The following is a 16427-nucleotide window of genomic DNA, read 5'->3' as shown; positions in this document are numbered from 1 at the left end:
TGAAACCTCAAAGTAACTTGCATCCTTCACACACAAACTCAAAACTACTTAAAATATTTTTTCTAGTGTTATATATTTTTGTGAAATTCTCCCATAAATTAGAGATCAATGTGAATTTAGAAACCCTAATAAAATATGAAGCAATCCTACTAAAATTACAAAAGTGACAACCTTATTGGATTCTCAATAATAATGCTTAATTTGGATTTACAAATTAATTAGGCAACACAACGAAGGCTATTTTTTTTTTCCAAGTAAAAAAGAATACAAATTTTAAGTAGAATATCAAGATAATTGAGTTTTTCTTTCTAACATGCTAAATTTTTTTCACGTTTATTATTTTGTTTAAGTGAACAAAATCTTCTAATTTCATAACAGGTAACCTTCCAGTATATAAAAGAAACTGGGTTTTTCTCGAATCAATATACAGTACAATCCCATTACAACCTTCAAACATTGCAAGAAAAGCCCATGCTTTTTTTTTTTGGCATTGCCTTCAGTTTTTTGAGTGGAAGGCTTAGAATTTGCATGTCTTTGCAGTTTTGGTGTACTTGTATTCAAAATTTCACCTTAATCACTAGTATAAATGTTGCTATTTCAATCCATCTCAAAAGAAGATGAAAATACCACTGCGCACTGTAGATTAAGCATGTTACCAACCATAACAGACCAATGTAAAATCATTACAGAACCACATGGCTATCAGAGATGCCCAGAACTGCACAGTTCATGCAATGCAGTGCAGGAAACAATGGCTCCACACAAGATGTCGCCAAGAATAGGTTCTGCAATAACAAACAATAAGCCAAAATTGTGAAAATACTGTGAAATGTCTACAGCTTCAAGCCTTCAACAGCCTGAAAAACAACACAGTATACTCTTTATCGGCTATAGCACTAAAACCTTTGGCACGTTTTAATTGATAATCGTTTATGGGAAGTCTTTTCAGTGAAAAGGCCTGTACAAGAATTAATATAAATGAATATTTGGGAAAAAAAAGGGTAGCATGAAATTTACCATACAATATCTGATATTTGGGCAGTTCTCTGACTTGCGTCATTCAAGACAGCCCTTGCACCTACAACTGAATACATCCTGATCAAAATTGTTGACACGTTCAATCCTGCCTCGCTTCCATGAAAGTCTGGGGATCAATAGCAAATCAATGGCCAATAGGGCATTAACGAGCACCACAAGTTATCATCAACATCACCAGACTTGAATCCAATCCTATCCAGTACCTATTCTGCAAAACAACACATGCAATGTCGAAAGTTGGTTTTGCATTGGCGTAATTGTATGTCCCTTGCCCCTCCTTATCAATTCCATGTTGTTACCAATCATAATTTGTTTGATCAATATGATTAAAGCCGCTGCTGGTGGAAAAGAGATGAAATCATCTCATCACCCTCACAATTGAATATACCAACAACATCGGGAGTGCTCCACTACAAGACCGCAGAAGGGAACAGCTTAATGGCATATAATAGGGTGTCAGATCCTGCACTTCACATTGGACTATAAGTTCCATGTGATAAGTGTAATCATAAGTGCAAAAAAGATTATGTATTTCAATTGGACCATACAGCAGTATGCTATGAAACTCTCTCATGCTCATGAGCAAGCCTCTCTTCTTCACTACGCTTAATTAGCTCCTCGTAAGCTTTTGTCAACTCAGCCATGAACTTCTCCATGGCCTCAAAAATGCGTTGCAGACTCCCCTGTAAACTGCTGTTGCTAGTATCACTCTGATATACAACATTTCCAGTCACAGATAGACTATAACTGTCCCCAGCAACAACAATTTTCTCTTCTAATGCTTGAATCTCCTTATGTATCCTTTGATCTTCTCTATCTAAATTTCTAACTTTTCTCTCCAAATCATTATTCGTCATCATTCTCTGGCGCATCTCTAGTTTATCCTGTTCCCAAAGCTTAAGCACACTTGAGGCAAAAATGCGCATTGCGTTTATTACTTCCTTTTCAGATATTGCATCCATTGATTGTGCCCACTGATTACAGATTACAAACACAGGAGGTGCACCCATTCTACCAGGTGAGAAGGGAGCAATTCCATCCGGTGTTTCTTCTGGTTCATACAAGAGACATTTACCAAGCCAACTATTCAACGCTCTCACATAACCCTTCTGGGCACCTATCCAACTCGAGAAGCTGAAAGTCCAATTAAGAAGGTCGCGCTCAAGCCGCAATGTAGCTTGAAGATGATCATCACCAAGCTTTTTACTTGATCCTACAGAACCCAAACCTCTGGCTTCTTTTATTGCTTCACATTGACACTGATGGCATTCAAGCATACTTTTCCACATCCTGGTTAATCTGGAAAAAATTAAGACCAGGTAAACTGCAAAGTTAAATTTGAATATCACATGCATGAATATACTTATATAATTTGAATTCCAAAGCAACCACTTTTTAAGAAATGAAATTATGTGCATTTATAAAGATAACAATAGCCATGAAGATGCAAGTAGAATATCACACGAATGTACAAATATATGAGAACAATAATTAATAGTCTACACATATCGTCCATAAACTATTCAAGAGAAAACAAAACTAACATTGCACTTAGATCTGTTATTCATTTTATTATTTTTTTTGGTACCTCAAACATTTTAAAAGGGAAGGGCCGTTTTGAGGGTTGAACTTCAGGCATCTTGAATTACTAAGGTAAGAACTCGACCAATATGCCTAAATTATTATGTTTACTAGAAAAGTCGCTCACTTCTTAACCCTCAAAAAAAAAAAAAAGATTTTTCTCTCAAAAAGTAATATCAAATATGTCCTGAATGATCTGGCATATTGAATAACATCCAATATACAGATATCTTTAGAACATAAAATTTCTCACTGGATTTCCCTAATTTGGTATTTTTCTTTTTCAATAGCTCAACTACAGGCCATACCTTAACAGAAAGGGAGTAGATCTGCTTTAAAAGCATCCAACCCGCAATCGACTCAACAGTATGCTTCAGTTGCTCAGGGTAGTTGATCACATAGACAGCTTCATACTATACTTTCCAAGAACTGGGGATAAAAATACTTCCAACTGATGAATGAGAATGTGTCTTATAAAAATTTCCATATTTTCCTTATTTGAACCATATGTTTAACCAAACTTAACTCCCGTCTTAAAGAGTCATAAAATACATTAAGGTTTTTGCAATTAACAATGGATGCACTTCTTTTTGGTATTTTTTCAGTGAAAGAAGGTTGTCAGGGCATGAAACCTTTACCTCCTAGACCACAAGGCAAGCATTTAATCACTAAGCTGATAGTCCAAAGAAAACAATGGCAATGCACTTTGCCTCATAGGAGCCTCAACCAGCATACTAGATGGAGAGGATACATTAATGCTCCGGGACCAAATAAGGATTTGGCATTTTCCTGCACTGACATGCTGTCAATTTGCACCTAGAGACATCTTCTGCTATAGTTCTCACACAAAAGCCCAAGGATTGTCATGGATGTAGCAAAAAATCTGAGAGATTGGAACGCTTTCTTTCCTTCAAATGTCTAGACAATTGAGTTGTTTGATCAATGTTTCCTACTAAAATCCACTGACCAAACTATCTGGTGCAAAATATTTCAACTGATTTATAAAACGCTGGATTAATTCTGAAAACATCAAGTTAAATTTGCTTTTCCCTAAAAGGAGACTGCTATACTTTGAATCACTAAAGACCTCCCTCTCTTATACTAAAATTAAAATGGCTCAACCAGCACTATCAAGCATCACTCTTCCTGCCCTCTCTATGTACAGACCCTAGATTATTTATTGGGAGTTTCTTTTTTTAACTTCTGTTTTGAGGATCACTAGCCAAGTTAGAGCAGGCACTCTAATACAATCCCTTTTTTTCCATGCTCCAGCTCTCCTCAACTAAACACTGATCCTACCCATCCAAGCAGCAAAATTATTAATCATTATCTCTCAATATTTACATTGAAAGTATACATGATAAGTTACGACATATTGACTACTATTAATCTTACCATATTAGTTAGATGCATCACAACATTAAATGTATTAAGTGCCATTCAAACCCAAAAACAAAAGAAGACATGTTGACAAGCCAGAAAATATAATAAAAGGAAAAAGTTGCACAAAGCTACAAGAGAAGAAATGTTCATGTACCCCTGAATTAATTCATTCAGCTGTGGCCATAGCTCTTCATCCCTAATCCTGTTTATTGTAACAGATATTTTGTCTACAACCTGAATTGCAATTCTTATTTTTGTGGACAGAGTCCTAACTAATTTCTGAGTTGCATCAACTTTATGAACTTCAGCACCCCTCTCATCCAAACGCTTCAGCTTACGGCAATTCCTCTCATGAACTACCCGCATTTTCTCCTCTGCCTGCAAGAACAGATCGATGAATCTCTAGTTAACAACAACCATTCAATAGCGAATCAGAATCCTCTATTGTTCGGTGTTATGCACACATACTGCAGCAAAAATACCATCCTCAAAGACCAACAAAGTAAAAATAAAAAACATAACCAGATATATTTAGGCATACAAGGACCTAATGTTTTTGTAAAGACATAGGCAGTGGAACTAGCAATGCTTATGGGTGAACTATATTCCATGTCAAACAAAGAGACTATCCAGAGGAAAATATGAAAAGACAAAAATCAGGCTTCCTATAATAAGATTTCCTAGCAAAGTCATGGTAACTATCTCACTTTACAATAAACAAAGGTGATGAACATAAACTTAGACAACATATTGGCTTTCGAAGCAACTGGATTTGAAAATAATTTAATGGTAAGGGGGAAAAGGAGTTGCATATAAAAGAAAGATAAGTATAAGAGGGAGCTGGAACTTGGTGAAGCATAAGAAGGGAAAATTGAATTGATCAAGAAACAAATTGCATGTAACAATTGAAAGAATGGTGTCCAGTTTAACAAATTCAGATATCTCAGTAGACATTGCATTCAGCTGGCTGAACTTCTACCCATCTGCTCTAGAAATCAATAATATACAGCATACCTTAACTTCATTATAGAGTTTCTTCTCCCAAAGATGCAGCTTCTGCAAGGTAGCAGAAAGTTTTTTCGACCTTATCACCAAATCTTGATCGATCTCCAAGTACGCTGGATCAGCATTGTTAGTGGAGGATGAGGCCTCAGCACTTCCGGATGTAGATGGCTGTTGGGATACTACAGTTAATGAAGGGACGACTACATGCAACATCTTAGAAACTGCTTCACAAAGATCAGAGAATTGCAAGTTAAATACAAGTCCAGTTCACTCAAATAAAATATAGAAAACCAATCATGAGAAATATCGTATATTTGAATGCAACCTTCTTCTCTTGTTCAGGGCTTAGGAAGCAAACATTAATGCCAAAAAACACAAGAGCCCACACAAAATCAAGAAAGCATATGAGAACGAGACCATGGCAATTACTCAGTGACATTAAAATAATATAATTAGTTTAAAAGGAAAAAAATTCCTGCATAATTAACATCTTATACTCACCATGTTTACGCTGATAAGGAAGCCTCCCCACTTCAAGCATCTGGGCAATTTCTTTTCCAGAATCAGAAGCTCTCTCAAACTGAATCTTGATTTCAAAAGCCACTTGAGACACGTCCCGTAAACCACCACCTCTCTTAAATCCGGCATTTCTATGCTCCTCTGACCTCTCATCATCAACTTTCTTCTCCACCACATGCACCTCATACTCCGGTCCATCATTCTCCATTGATGCACTCGGTCTTGTTTGATAAAGAGAGGCCTCAGCATTTCCACCAGCCATAGCATCCCCATCGTCCATCATCACTGATTTCGAATGATTATTAGCCTTAGCACTACCTCCTCCTCCTCCACCATCACCACCACCACCATCGACATATTTCTCGCGTCCGCGGACCTCCTTAACGACCTCTTGTTGGTGATCCTCATCTTCCAAGTCAGGAATTCCCTCCTCTTCCCTCAACTCCTTTGAGTCTCTACTCGGGGTGTAAGGAGGATAGTAATTATCATGGCTCCCAAAGACATTCAAAAAATCCCATGTTGAAGCTGTCGGAGGTGGAGGCGGAGGCGGCGGAGGCGGCGGCGGCTTTGACGAGGAAGGCGCCGCCGCAGGCTGAGGTATAGATGAAGATCCGTACGGCGGGGGATAACTGTAGTACCCAGTCATTGCACCGTCAGCAGCACCATAATTTGGGTATCCATAATACTGGGGTAAGGAATTATTGGGATAAAAATAAGAAGAAGAAGAAGAAGATTCACCGAAATAAACAGTCTCTGAAGTCATAGGCCTCTGCTCATAAACCACAGAAGGCGTGCTGGCTTTATTCTTCATATAATTCATGTGCAGAAACCCACCGCCGGAATATGAATCGTGCTCATTACCAATGTATTCAGAAGGCATATACTCGATATGACCTCCGCCTCCACTGCCACCGCCGTGCAAAGGCGAGGAACGATCAGAATGGTGAAGATGCGACGCATCGTCGTCGTCATCATCGGAATCAGAGTGGAAGTGCAGGTGGGAACCAGAGTTGGAGTGGGAGTGGGAGTGGTGAGCTATGTTAGCCTTCTTGGGTGAACTGGTACCTTCATCAGTGAGAGCAACCGGATCCCCTTTTCTTTGAGGAGGCAAATTGAGCTGAGGAGATAAAGGAACAAATCCAGAAGCAGCACAATCCTGTTCTATAAAATGATGCAAAGAAGCACCAATCATTCTCAAAGAGTAAATATAAGCATTGTGCGCTTCAGCAAGAGCATACCGCTGGTTAATAGCTTCATCAAGAAAAGCACAGCGGTCCCGGCAGAGGGCCACCGCCGGAAGATCGTCGAGCTTGGAAGTGGCACAACCCATGTATGGTAAAAAAAAAAAGCCTTAAATAATTAAATAAATTATAAAGGAAGTTGGGATTTCGCTATATTATTTAAAATCACAACGGTATGTAGGAGGAATTATGATGTTATAAGAAGATGAAAAGAAAAGAGACAACATGATAGAGAAGGTGAGATAGAGTAGAGTAGGCAGTAGAGCGTTTGTTTCTCGGGAAAATTGAGGTAGGGAGAGGCGGAGAGAGAAAACGGAAAGGAAAAGGGACGAGCGAAGGACAGAGAGGGAATCTCGCCAGCGAGGAGTGAATCGTCGTTTGTAGCAGAAAGAGAATAGTAAGAGAGAGAGAGAGAGAGTAGTGGGCATTGTAGTAGTGGGTGGAGTGTGTATGTTTACGTCGGTGTTCATTTGTACTCTATTATATATAAAATACTTAAATTATTTTTTTTTCTCACTGCATGTGGTGTTTGTTGGAATTCTTTACTTGATTTTTTTATAATTATTTTATTAAATAATATACATTTAGTTTTTTTTTTTTTTATAAGTTTTGGAGTGAAGTTGCGAGCTTGTGGTGGGGTATGGGCTGCGTTATTTAGGTAGAGAGAGGAGAGAGAGAGGAATATGACAATTTTAGCAAAAAGGTAAAGCGGATTAAATTTATTAAATTTTATTTTTTATTTAAATTTATTTTATATTATTAATAAAAAATTCAAAAATTTAAACATAGCTTTTGTTTTGAAATATTAACAAGTGATTTTTTTAATTTAGACTTTTAATAATATTTTAAAAGTAAAATTTAGTTAAAAATAATATTATATATTTTTGTATCATATTTCTCTCAATTTATTTATATTTATTTAATTTTAATAATATTATTATTAAAAAAATTAATATTTTTAATCTTAAAATAATTATTATTAGATCATTGAATTTTAAAATCATTTAATTAAAATATTTTTATATTTTATAAAATTTAATTCTTTAACTATTTTATTAAATAAATCATTAATTAATTTAATTTAGCCTTATCAATAATATTTAAAATTATATAAAACGGTTTTCTGTTAATTAAATTATATAAAATTTAATTCTTTAACTATTTTATTAAATAAATCATTAATTAATTTAATTTAGCCTTATCAATAAATATTTAAAATTATATAAATTAAATAATAAATTTAATTAAAATTATAAAAAATATTTAAAATAAATAATAATTTCTTTAACAGAATTTAAATAATTAAATTATGTAAAATATAAAAACAACGAAATGATTTTAAAATAGAAATAAATTAATAAATTTTTAAAAAAAAAATAAAAGATTTTAGCTTTTTTTTTTTTCTCAAACATTGTGAAATGGGATTTGGAAGGATGCGAGAGAAAGATCCGTTTGGTGATGTTTAGGTTTGAGAGAAAGTATTGAGGGGGGCGTTGGGTGTGTGACGTTTAAAATCTGAAACTGGTTTGATTGAGAAATGCGCCTCCGTTACGCTTACGCTCAAATTTAATGTTATGTCGCTGGGATTTTGTTTTCCTCTTTTGGTATATCTTTAAAGCTGCTCAAATTCTGACATAACTTCCTTTTTCTTTTAGCTATTAACTGTGCAGTATCTCTCCATCGGATATAAGCATGGAACTTCTTTTCTTTTTTCCAATTTAAGTTAATATTTCATTTCTCAATTATATTATTTTTAAAAAAAATTATAAAATATATTACTAAATCTTGATTGTATCACACTTTAATTCCTTCCCTACATTTTTGAAATATATTATAATTTATTTATATAAGATAATAAATTAATATTTTATTAACCCCATACCAAACATATACTTCATATAATAAAAGCATGTGAGTATATATATAGAGATTAAAAAAAATCGCACATAAAAGCAAGAAAAGAATAAAAGAAATTTAAAATATTATTTTATTTTTATGTAGTAATTAAAATTTTATAAATATTAAACTTAATCTATAGTTATTTTATTTTTTATTTTTATTAATATCATATTTGTTGAACTAAGTATTCTAATCTTTGTTTTGATATTAATAAACAATTGATTTTCTACTAATTAATTTTAATAGTGTTTAAATGAGATTGTAGGCCTCTAATTTAAATAAATGCGATTGCTTCAATTTCAAAAATTAAAAATACTAAGATTGAAAGTATATTACAAGAAAGGAACCAATATATAATTTTTAGTTTATATATTGTGAATTTTAATTAATTAATTGTGTTCAAATTCATGTTTAAATTCTAAAATTTATAAATATAATTAATTTTTAAGAAATTATTTTTGAGGGACCAAAACAAAATTTGATATATGAAGCTTTTTTTTAATATGGTTTTCTGTTGAATAAGAGATTTCAAATTATAGATTTTAGCAATTCAAGTAGAATAAAAATTGAAAATTTGTAACTTTAGTTTTTGTTCCATAACTTTTTAAGGAACCAAAATGAAATTTTATAATAGAGTACTTTTTATTTTTAACAAAGTAAAAAATCTTAAAATATAGGCTATAAGATTCAAAAGGGTTGAAAATCAGAATTTTTATAGCAAAACTTATGATTTTTCAAAGATTTAATGAAGGTTTTTTGTACCCTAAAGTGAACTTTAGGCATCAGAGGAAAAGAGAAAAAGAGGCAAAAGTTGTAATATTTGGCCATAAAAAATGGGACTTTAGGCTGTCAAAAATCTATTTTCAAAGAGTTTTTATTTTATCTCCAAAGGTTTGACTCCAAACTTTAATTTTAGATCGATGAACCTGAATTTTTCTAAATACGAAATAACGGGTATTTTTTAATTCACCCAAAAAAATTTTGATAGTGGAATTGAATTCTGAATAAGGATTGTGAGGAGAAGATGAAAATTTAGGATAATTGAACCTTTATAAATCTTTATATTCATTATCACTCTTCATTTTTTTATAATCCTTTAAGTTGTATTTTTAACCTTAGAATTTTTTATAAACTCAATTCACCCTCTCTTGGATTGCTGATAAAATCACTTTTATTTATTTATTTTAAAAATTTATCATCTAATATCTGTGATATGAAAATTTTATTTTGAAAAATATATAACAATATTTCTGAAATTAAAAATCTGATAGTTAGTCACTCCCTTTAAATTCTTAGGCTAATTCCATGATCTTTAATACTAAATGAGAGAAAATTTCTCTTCTAAAATTACATTCTCTTTATTAAGTCAACAGTTAAAAGTAGTTGAAGGCATTTTAGATTTTTCTTTAATTTTAAATGGCTAAACTAATAGAAAAATTAACTCTAAACTTTTTAAAATTTCAAAGTCTTTTAGTGTATTTTTCAAAATAAATAGATCAATTAATAAGTTTTTTAACATCACAATAACTAAATAGTAGTTTTTCCTTATTTTAAAAATATATTAAAACATGTTTTTTTTTTCTTAAATCCTAATAGTTAAATAAATTAAGAGATGAAAATAATAAATACGTTAAAAATTAAATATATTTTAAAAATACAATAACAAACTTATTAATAATGGCAATAATTGGTAGGTATCGAATCTGTCAATTAAAACTAATTTTCTCTTTCTAATTTAATAGTTCTTATAAATAGAGTGAATGAGTGTCGATCCTATAGAAATCTTAAAATTATTTAATTTAAGTGCCAAGTAGAAAGAGGAATTGTTTAAAAGTGAAAATGAGAAGAAGAAAGTTTCTATTGGAGAAGTTGATTTTAAGCAAAGACTAAGAAGAAATAAAATAATGCGATTGAGTGTTGAAGTAAACAATTAAGTTAAAAATTCACCTGAAGATAATCAAAGTTGAGAAATTGTTGGTTGATCATTAATTCAAAAATAATTAATTAAATCTTTCATTGTTTGGTTATAGTGTTTAAACAAGCGATTTGAATTCCACCAATTCTTTCTTAAGATTAAATTAATCAGCATAATGCTTAAATTAATTTCTAATTAATTAATAATCACATCAAGTGTGTAGATTTAATTAATTAATTACTTTAATAAAAGAAGAATCCAAATTTGATCAACAATTGCAAGTGAATTATTTAAATCAAATCAATTAGTTTTTTAACATAAACAGATATGTTAATTGCTACTTGTATTAATTTAATTAAATAATTACGTATTTATTTGAGTTAATTAGCAATGTATTGTCTATCTAGGAGATTCAATATGCCTCTTGAATTCCTAAAATAACAACAATGGAGACAGTGTTCTTCGAAAACAAAAATTAAGATGAACAGAAATTAAGAATAAATATCACAATTTTAAATAAACCTTAGCTTGACTAACCTTCAACCGAAAAAAAGAGTTTAACTACTGAGGGTCATAACAAAATTGTAGAAAATAAATAAAAGAAAAAGAAAAAAGGGGTCCGGTCAGAGAGAAACAGAAAAGAAGAGAATAGGGAAAAGAGAAGAGGTGTGTAGAGAATAGAGAAAAACCAAAAATAAATAAAATTTAGGCGATTTTTACAATATTATATAGATAATTAGCTCTAAGAGATTATTTATGTAGATGTATCTAATATTTAAAGAGGGTAAATAAATAAACCCATGATATGATATATGCACTTATTTAAAATTGGTAAAAATTATTTTAAGGGTTAGGTATAAGTGCAACAAATTTAAAGTGTTTTGAGTATAAAATTGAAAATATTGGGGTTATAACTGTGATAAAACGTAAAATTGTAGATTTTTATATCCAATTACATAAATAATTTTAAAGATCAGTTATTATTGTAATAAATATGAAAGTTAGGATTTTATCATCTAAAATTGAAAGTTTTGGTTATAATTAAACGTAAAGTTTTAATCTTTTATATCTAATAAGCCTTTATTATACAATATATATAATAATTAAAAATATCATTTTAAAATATAATTATTTTTCATACATATATATGATTGTTATAATATTGATGTTGCAGAAATTAGATTGATAGTGTAACCGAAAGGGAGTTACGCTGTGATTGGCTGGACCTGAAAAGAAGAGAATGTTAGGTGGTGGGTGCCTACGGCAACTACTCTGACGCTCAAGTCAATATACTCAAGAAGAGAGAGAATGCAATGAACTACTTAGAGCTTTTTGTAAAAGAGAATAGCGTGCATTTGCCTCTGTGATTATTCTCATTTTATATTGTAAGAATGTGTAGATAAATATAGTATTTTCTGATAATCTGACGATGATATAGCAGGCTGCTTGATAAGAGATATCGCTAGCTAATAGATTGATGATCTCTCGATTACAGGCATAATAGGGATACGCTAGACTATCCCTATTTAATGGTAACTTTGTATCAAGGCTCGTCCCATCCTGGAGAGGGTGAATCTTGATGTCGAATCAGGTGTTCGAGATATCCGGGTCTTCCTTTCCTCAGGTGGGATCACATTAATCACTTATGAGACCCTTACCACGTGGTCCTATTCTATAGTGACAGCTCATGGCTAATTTTGAACGATTTTATATAGCATCAGAGGTCTCCTCCGCTGGTCTTCGATTCTTTAGATTCGAATGAGATAACTATTCTTGAGATTTGGGGCACGTGGCATCCTGAGATTGATTTTTTTGCTGCTCACGCTGTTTCACCTATCTAGCCCCTCAATGATGCCTACTTTGCTTATCCTGCCGCATTTAAAGTCTGCCATCAAAACTGTTTTATAAGAACCCTTCTTCTTCCTCAAATATTACTTTTGCTTTCACTTGTGATCTTTTACTTTTAGAAAGACTCGGTTGCACCTTCTTATACTTTCTACGGTAATTTCTATTTCCTTTTTTTCTCTTAGATGAATAGGAGTGCTTCTTCTTCTCTTACTCCTAGCGGAGGTTCGGCTTCAAGCTCCTCCTCCAACTGCCCCATCCGAGTCCCGGGCCCCATCGTTTCATTGAGGGAGGCTCTAGAAAATGAGGGTAGCTCTATCAACAACATCCCCTCCATCCTATTAGAGCAAGATGTGGAACGCTTTAATGATGCATACAAAATCCCTCAAGAGACCTTCGCGTCTTTACCCCTTCTCCATGCATTTGCGTAAATAACTTGATTCCTGCGGGGAACACCAGTATGGGTTTTGAGGATCAGCTGAAGGCGAGTCTTTGGTCCTTCATGGACCCATTTTTTATCGACGTTTTTCGGTTTCATAAGTTTTCAGTTGCCCAGTTGCACCCCAATAGTTGGAGAATCTTATTAGTCTTCCAGTTCGTTTGCCTTAACAACAACATTGAACTGAGCGTAGCCCTCTTCTCCCAACTATACCAGCTGGGTACTTGCAAAAATAAAAAATTTTGATATTTTAGCAGGCAGAAGCACCTGACCATATTTGACTAGATACATTCTTCATTGAAGCGATGGAAAAATAAATTTTTTGTCCTTCGTCACCAAATATCAGGAGTTTTTAGGCGCCTTGAAATAAGCTGACACTTTTGGGTGGAATTAAGGAAAGATGGGATCCCACCAAGTAAGAACGAGGATGAGGCTTTAGCCTCCCTTTTAACAATGACTAATTCTCTAAAGAAAATTGACAGTGCTCAAGGATGCCATTTTGTCCTGACGGATCCATCTTCAAGCGAATCAGACTCGAAATTCTCACCCGTATAGCCTTCTTTCCCTATTTTGGAGAACACACTTCCCTAACTAAAGATTAGATACTTCTCTTTCTATTTTTTTTTTTTTAATTTCAAACCGTTTGACTCACTTTTCTCTGGAATACAATAAAATATTTAATAATAATAATAATATATAATGTATCATAATTTTAATTAAAATATTATTACTTAATTAAATATACATTCAAATATCACTAAAGAATTAGAATTAGTTACATGAGTTATAGTTACTTTTCTCTGTTATTAACTAACTGTTAATATAGTAAAATGTATTTTTAAGAATTTATGTGTAATTTTTTATTTAACTTAATTATTGTATGTCTCTCTATATATTATTGTATATTCTATTTTATTTATTTTTTCAAAAGCTTGAATTTATTTGCACGTTACATATGATCTGATTTTATTGCACTACTGAATTCTAAAATTTAGTAGTAGCGGTTATAAAATTATTATTTTAATATAACTAACACAATAATTTTAAAAAAAATTAAAATTAGTGTAAAGAATAATTAAACTTTTACCTATTTATAATACTATTTTTAATAAATATTTTATTTTATATTTAATAAAATTATAATTTTTTATCTGTTGTGAAATATTATAAAAAAGTAAGTATACAGTTACTTTATATTATGATAGTAAAAGCAAATACAACTATTTTCAAACCATTATCGTGAACTTATACTTTTTTTTTGAAAGAAAGAAAAAAAATACAGTAATTAAGTTAAATAAAATAGAATTATGTGTCAGAATTTTTGTTGTTGTGATATTTAAATATGGGTCCATGTATTAATTGTAGCCTTTGATTTGATTTTGTTTCCACTTATTTATTTACCATCTTATTTCAATGATTTGAATACTTTTGCTGCTCCAAAATTATTGCTGGCATTATTGGGTGTGAAAGATTTTATAATCTTTATTTGTTGAATCAATCATTGTAAGAATTTAAACAAATTAATTAAACATTTATATATAATTTAAAATTTTTCTTATATATAAATTTTAGTTTAATGATATTAGAGTTATTTTAAAGGTATGAGATCTCAAATCTAAATTATATTTGAAAACTATTTTTATAGTACGGAGTAATTCATTATTCGATTACCCAGTTTAAAAAAATATATTAAAATATTTTTAATATTTTAAAAAGTTTACTCGTAAGTCTTTTCGTTAATTTTAGCTATTAATTATTTTATTCTTTAGTTTCTATAATTTTAAAAAATTTATTAATTAGCCTCTGAGATTTTTAAAAAATCTAGTAATTAATCCCTCTATATTAATAATATTTTAGACTTTTTACAATATTTAACCGCTAAAATTAATATAATAATTAATTTAGTAGATTTTTTAAAATATTTAATGCATTTTTTAAAATAAAGAGACCAACTGATTAGTTTTTTTTTATTATAACAATTAAACAGTAATTTTTCTTGAAAGCAAAATTACTGATTATATTAATAAAATTTCATTAAATAAAGAGAGAAATCATCTAAAATAGAGATACTATTATACATGATAGATTCTCTAGTCAAAATATGAGCAGTTAGAGTAGTATTACGATGAATCTATCTAACAGAAATATCAGTTTTACTATTATATAAATATTATATATATATATATATATATATTAAGAATTCAACTCAAAATTTTTATAATTCTAAAAATAATTTCAATATCACTAAAAAGTAATTGTTATAGCAATTTTTTTTAACGAAAATAATCTTATATGGGTAGGTTAAACTCTAAATTCCAAAAATAAGTTTTTAAAAATAATATACGGCATTTTTGTAGTATTGATTTTATTTAAGGGGAGCGTATTTTAAATTATTTTTTTTTTATAAAAGATTCAAATTCAAAAACTCTATTTTTTAAGCGATCCATTTGTGGATTGATAAAATTCTAATATCTTTAGATCTTATTATCTTCCGTTACTTTAGAGAATCTCCCTTCAATCCATTTAAGACATTGATCAGTAATATTAGTTAGTTATAATAATCATTCCCTCCGTTTTATAATTTTTATTTATTTTACCTTTTTTTATATTAAAAAATAATTTATTTTATTAATTTTTTAATTATATTTATTTTAAAAATATTAAATTTCTTTAAATATTAAAAAATATTTTAATATTTATTTAAAATAATAATTAATAAAAAATTATTTTAAAAATAAAAGAAAATTAAGTAGAATTATAATAGTTAAATTTATATATTATTTTAATATAAAAAAATAATAATAATTTTAAAATAATAAATAAAAAATTGATAAAATTATAAAATGGAAAGAGTATTAATTATTTTAATCATTTATAATCAAAACCCTTGCAGATCACTTTTTCGAGCCGAGATCAATGAGTAGACTATTTTAGGGGTGAGTATTCGGTCGATTCGATTTAAAATCGAATTAAATCGAATAATTTAAAAATTAAAATTTTAGTATTTATGAAAATTGAATCAAATCGATTTTGGTCAGAAATTGAATCGAACCGAACCGGTATGATTTGATTTGATTTGAATTTGATCGGTTTCAATTTTTAATAAATTTTTTATTTTTTACATTTTAAAATTTAATTAAAGTATTTTAATCTTAATTTGATTTAATTTCTCTATATTATTGAAAATAACATATTATTATCACTAATCGATTCGGTTCGATTTTTTTAATTTTTTTCTGATTGAAATCAAACCGAATCGAAATAATCGAAATTTCTGAAATTTAAAATTGAATCGAACCGAATTGAATAAAAAACCGAACCGAATTTATTAATAATAATTAATCAAACATCAATAAGTGGACTATTTTAGTAATGATTAATCAAACATTATCTTTTTGTAATCCACTCATGCACCATTTAAATTTTAGTGCTTTAACTAAGGTACAAAATATTAAAATTATCGCCAAATAGAGCATAAATATAAAGGTTAGTATGTTTGGCATTGAAGTTCAAGGATGAAAAAATTATTTTTAAGAAAAATATTATTTTAGGCGTAAAAAAA

At 30.3% G+C, this 16427-nt stretch overlaps 1 protein-coding gene across 4 annotated transcripts; it reads right to left on the bottom strand.

The window, feature by feature from the left end:
- Positions 1-374: 374 nt before the first annotated feature.
- On the bottom strand, positions 375-7223 carry LOC110613401 (protein ALTERED PHOSPHATE STARVATION RESPONSE 1). 4 transcript variants are annotated; one of them, XR_006350443.1, is made up of 6 exons: positions 5509-7223; positions 5017-5228; positions 4157-4380; positions 1587-2337; positions 1018-1501; positions 375-857 (listed from the first exon to the last, which is right to left on the bottom strand). XR_006350443.1 is itself a non-coding variant. In XM_021754496.2 (4 exons), exons 1-4 carry the CDS (start codon positions 6854-6856, stop codon positions 1596-1598), a joined length of 2526 nt encoding a protein of 841 aa, XP_021610188.1. In that variant the 5' UTR covers positions 6857-7223; the 3' UTR covers positions 890-1595. The 4 variants fall into 4 exon arrangements, 1 of the variants encoding a protein (XP_021610188.1); XR_002487605.2 differs by having other exon boundaries at positions 1018-2337; XR_002487606.2 differs by having other exon boundaries at positions 375-785; positions 1018-2337.
- Positions 7224-16427: the final 9204 nt, after the last annotated feature.

Source organism: Manihot esculenta, chromosome 4, assembly GCF_001659605.2.
Source record: "Manihot esculenta cultivar AM560-2 chromosome 4, M.esculenta_v8, whole genome shotgun sequence".
Taxonomy (NCBI): Eukaryota; Viridiplantae; Streptophyta; class Magnoliopsida; order Malpighiales; family Euphorbiaceae; genus Manihot; species Manihot esculenta.
This window is presented reverse-complemented; position numbering and strand designations above follow the sequence as displayed.

Coding starts and splice junctions, on each gene's coding strand:
- LOC110613401 (XM_021754496.2), bottom strand. CDS start 6,856: ATGGGTTGTGCCACTTCCAAGCTCGACGATCTTCCGGCGGTGGCCCTC. Junction 5,229..5,508: donor TCCTTATCAGCGTAAACATG/GTGAGTATAAGA, acceptor TTTGTGAAGCAG/TTTCTAAGATGTTGCATGTA. Junction 2,338..4,156: donor CTGAATGAATTAATTCAGGG/GTACATGAACAT, acceptor AATTTTTTCCAG/ATTAACCAGGATGTGGAAAA.